This window comes from Berghia stephanieae, chromosome 6 (assembly GCF_034508935.2).
Source record: "Berghia stephanieae isolate SIO BIC M18660-M18661 chromosome 6, UCSD_Bste_1.3, whole genome shotgun sequence".
NCBI classification, from domain to species: Eukaryota; Metazoa; Mollusca; class Gastropoda; order Nudibranchia; family Aeolidiidae; genus Berghia; species Berghia stephanieae.
This window is the reverse complement of record NC_088365.1, coordinates 16810633-16815632: the sequence shown is the minus strand read 5'-3', so window position 1 is coordinate 16815632 and position 5000 is coordinate 16810633. Positions and strand designations below refer to the sequence as shown.

At 35.9% G+C, this 5000-nt stretch overlaps 1 protein-coding gene across 1 annotated transcript in view; it reads right to left on the bottom strand.

Moving 5' to 3' along the window:
* Positions 1 to 5000, bottom strand: part of LOC144974579 (dynein axonemal heavy chain 3-like) — a 216277-nt gene that overhangs the window by 167120 nt on the left and 44157 nt on the right. Inside the window, 1 exon segment of the mRNA XM_078917583.1 lies at positions 4723 to 4824. Coding sequence (XP_078773709.1) covers positions 4723 to 4824 — 102 coding nt within the window.

Here is a 5000-nt window from a genome sequence, read left to right as displayed (position 1 = left end):
GTAGTAGTAGTAGTAGTAGTAGTAGTAGTATAGTAGTAGAGTAGCAGTAGTAGTAGTAGTAGTAGTAGTAGTATAGTAGTAGTAGTAGTAGTAGTAGTAGTAGTAGTAGTAGTAGTAGTATGTAGTAGTAGTAGTAGTAGTAGTAGTATAGTAGTAGTAATAGTAGTAGTAGTAGTAGTAGTAGTAGTAGTAGTAGTAAGTAGATAGTAGTAGTAGTATAGTAGTAGAGTAGTTGTAGTAGTAGTAGTAGTAGTAAGTAGTAGTAGTAGTAGTAGTAGTGTAGTAGTAGTAGTAGTAGTAGTAGTAGTAGAGTAGTAGTAGTAGTATTAGTAGTATAGTAGTAGTAGCAGTAGTAGTAGTAGTAGTATAGTAGTAGTAGTAGTATGTAAGTAGTAGTAGTAGTAGTAGTAGTAGTAGTAGTAGTAGTAGTAGTAGTAGTAAGTAGTAGTAGTAGTAGTAGTAGTATAGTAGTAGTAGTAGTAGTTAGTAGTAGTAGTAGTAGTAGTAGTAGTATAGTAGTAGTATAGTAGTAGTAGTAGTAGTAGTAGTAGTAGATAGTAGTAGTAGTATAGTAGATTAGTAGTAGTAGTAGTAGTAGTAGTAGTAAGTAGTAGTAGTAGTAGTAGTAGTAGTAGTAGTAGTAAGTAGTAGTAGTAGTAGTAGTAGTAGTAGTAGTAGTAGTAGTAGTAGTAGTAGTAGTAGTAGTAGTAGTAGTAGTAGTAGTAGTAGTAGTAGAGATTATAGAAAGAAGGCAATAGAGAGAGAGAGAAGAGAGACAGGGGGAGAGAGAGAGAGAGAGAGAGAGAGAGAGAGAGAGAGAGAGAGACTACTAATCCCAACTATGGTGGATAATCCCCAAGCCATACTTCTAAAAACTAACACTATAAAACACGACGATTACTTTCCCAATTCGTCTGGCAAGCGATCCAGATGGGCCACGCGTCTGTTCTTATCCAGGCCACTCACCGAATTAATCGCTGTTTAACCAGTTCACTGCCTATTCTGGAAGATACGCATTTAAGAATTTGACCAGAAAACTCGTCCTTCAAATATCGATCGATTCAAATGTCCTTCATCTTGGCAAATTCTCTCAAACCTGAGACCTCCAGCCCCCTTGTCCACCCAGCGGTGATTGTTTAGCTGGTTCAGTTTAGATCTGGCGAAAAGTATTTTGTGATAGACTGGCGTCCTCTCCTAAATTTAGCTAGCAATTGCTGTAATCCATTTCACCTGTTAGAAACTGGGATAAACTCCCTCTCCATGGGCCTTTTGACTCTATTGGACTACATTACTGCTACATCAACATATAAACCAATGATCTAAAGCGTTGGTCACATCATACTGCAACTACCATTAAGTACAGACGATACAAGTTATTTTGCATTTTATTTTATTTGTTTTCCACGTTAATTTGTGTATTGTTGTGCTGACGAAGGGTTTGTACCCGAAACGTCAATTGTCTGTTTTGTTTCCATACGAAGCCTCTCCATTTTCACTCTTTCGTTAGTATTTTCACGATCACCGGCTTCAGGCAACCCCTACCGTTTTCAAATCCTATAGTAGAATATTAGTTTACGATCATGGGTTACATTTAAGATTAGAGCCTAATGGGATCCTGACTATAAAGGGTTAACATAGCGGTACCAATTACTTGATCGGTCTTACAATAATCCCAGAGTAAGTACTTATCGGTCATATCAATTATTGCAACAATTTCTATAAGTGGATTAGTTAATTGGTGGGAAATCGCCGAAGGTCTTGTGAGACAAAATCTGTGTTGATATCTTCTGACAACGCTCAGACTATGGTGAAAAAGGAAACTTAAGCGCCACAGGGGTTCCTTGGCTGAACTGGGATGGTTCGAATCAAAATACATAGGCACTTAAATTTAATTTTGATTGAGCTTTATATAGCGCAATATCCACTTAATGTGCTCAAAGCGCTTTACAAGGGGTCCCTGATCAACAGCAACATTTAACATGTAGGACGGGACATGACGCCTGCTAGGCGATATTACAATTTTTCGAACAAAGACAACGCTGTTAACGACCAGGTAATCATTTTACACCTGAGTACGGTGAGAGAATGTGAGTAAAGAGCCTTTTCCAAGGACTCAACTATGCGTCTAGCGCGAGGCTCGAACCCAGGACCTTCGATCCGAAAGCGAATGTCATACCACTAGACCACATAGCCGCACAATTCTGTTTCAATTCTGAAACTGTCTGCTATATTTACAAAATTTCACATGGTCATTCACACAGTATTGAAATAGCATCATAAACTTATTGCCTGGCATTTTCCCAAAATTACGTTCATACATGGCGAAAATCATCCCCAAAAAAGTGAAAAGTGAGTCATCGTCAGTATCTAGTGGCCAAGGAAGCACATCATTGTCTCAATGTTTGCGCAATCAAATATTGTACGATTTTTACTCTCTTACTTTTTGATATTCCGGATATAGCCCGCGAGTGCGCGTTGGAAACAAAGTTCGAATTCCAAAACGGAAGAGTTTAACAAATCGTTTATTCGACCCCTCACTCGATTCCGATGTTGTCATCTCTGAATAAAATATATTTTTAAAAGACTTAAGGGGCGGTTTGGGTCTTTTCTAAAAATAAATTTAATTACCAATATTGGGAGGTTTTAATCATTCTATATCGTCATTATAGGTTAAAAAACAACATTTATGGTGAAATTTTTAAATTATCTGTGATGATACCCATTTTGCGACCTAATTTGGGGGTCTGACATCAAAAAATATAACAATCTCGTGGCAAACGTTCCACAAAAACTAATGAAGGAATGACTTTCACATCCTTCCCTCTTATCAACATTGTTCCATAGTGTGTCACCATAGAGAGATTTTACAGGTTCAGCTTATGGAGTTTTTATTAGAACATTACAAAGTTGAGAATCAAAATGTTATGACAAAATTGATGTTAAAAATTCAGAATTAGGATTATAATTCAAAATTCACATATCTTATCAAGAAAATCTCTCTATGGTGACATAATACATTATCTCTGTGATAACTGGAAAATTTCAGACAATTTCATTGAATAGATTCTGAGAAACGTTTGACACAGTATCCCATACCCTTATAAAAATGACATTGAGAAAATAGCAAAATAGTTTCCCGTTTTTCACACTTTTCTTACTATCTGTACCTTTTTTTGACTGTGTTTTTCGTGCCTTTATAATCTATTTTAAGAATTTGGACTTCAATTATATTATTTCTCGGATAATAAAATATCATTATCCACCAAAATCTCAAAATCAATTTTTCGAAGGATTTTCCTAATATTTAGACCCAAACCGCCCCTTGAATGATACTATTTTAAAAAATCTAATTGGTAGTGAAATTTAACTGTTGATAATCTGACGTTTGGCGAATTATTATTGTAAAATTGATATCATTACGCGTTAATATAGATTTATGGTGAGTCGTGGAATAAATCCCGTCATTGAATTGTTACAAAAGCTTCTGTAAGAAGCATATAGAACGGGAATAATGACCCAAAAAACTAGACATTTGGAAATTTGACATAAACCCGATAAACTATTAATGTGTTTGCTGTCTACCATGTGAGTTCATAGCTGTGTAACAATTATATAATCGTATTTGTTTTCAGTTCAATAAATGCATTAGCAGTGCAATTCTTTCCGCTTCTTTGAACATCCATTACAAATCATAAATTGCATCATAAATGGATTAAGAACCTTGCAATTAGCAATTGGACGTAAACGGACATTTTTCTCCTACAACAACAAAACAGCTTTTTCTATTTTGGTCACACAAAAAACTTTTACTTCGTTTAAAGAAAGATAAAGATTAACCTAAAGTTGTGAAAAGTCTTTGATCTAGGACATTTCGTCACATCGGGGCTCCTTTTATAAATCGATATTTGAGGTACCTAATCATTTATTTTCTGGCCAAATTGGAATCAGGTGTTTTGTTGACGCACGTCTGGTTTGTTGACACCTTTATACAATGAATTAGTCTAGCGGGATTGAATAATGTGTTGTCAACTTCTCAAAAAAATATTATGAGACCTTACTGCACTGGTACAGCACAACAAATATTTTAAGTTGTGCATGATACTGGACAAAAGTAAAAACAAATATCCCAACAAATGAACCTTTTTCTGAAGGGAGATCTAAACTTCAAACATCTCGTCCCCCCCCCCCCCCCCAACTGATTATCTGCCATTACATCACAGAAGTTATTTGTCGTCGTATCTTTCTTCCTCTTTTGTCTGGAACTGTATCATATCATTCAGTCTTTTATTTCTGTTAATCATTTTTAAAGTCTAACGAACAAAAATAATGACTTAGATACACAGCGAACCAAGCTCGCCATCATTTCCCTCTGGCCAATTAAGAGAATAGATCTAAGTGCACATATGTATTAGCAAATTATAACTAAGATGGCGGTAATTGTTTAGGTAAAATACTCACAACAACCGCCAGCCAAAGTAAACATACCATAACACAACACAGTGTATAACCTTTAACGTGTATAGTCTGATTGATATAATTTTATTGACAACTTACCACTAACAGGCTGTCTAAAAATAATAACAATGAGATGAGTGACGTCAATTTCGTTCGTTCTATAGACCAATCCACTAAGCCAACAAATCATTAACCTGTTCATCTATATACCCACCAACCATCATATCTAAGCATCCATTTTATATAGTCCATCACCGCCATACTCACCTGCGGAGCACTCAAAGGTGGTAAATGTTTGATGTGACTCGGACGATACTTCAGCTCGAACTCATTGGGCTGGGCCACAGTAGCCGCCTTGAAAGGAACCCCCTGTTCAATAAAAAGAGATTAAAATTTATATTTGAGTTTTCGTTCATTGTGACTTTTTATGTAGGGCAGTAATTACTAAATTGAATATACACTTAAGCGATTTACAGGGAGTACTAGTGAACAGCAACATTGAGTGCGTGAAACGAAGCTCTATAAAATTTTTCCCCATTTAGGCT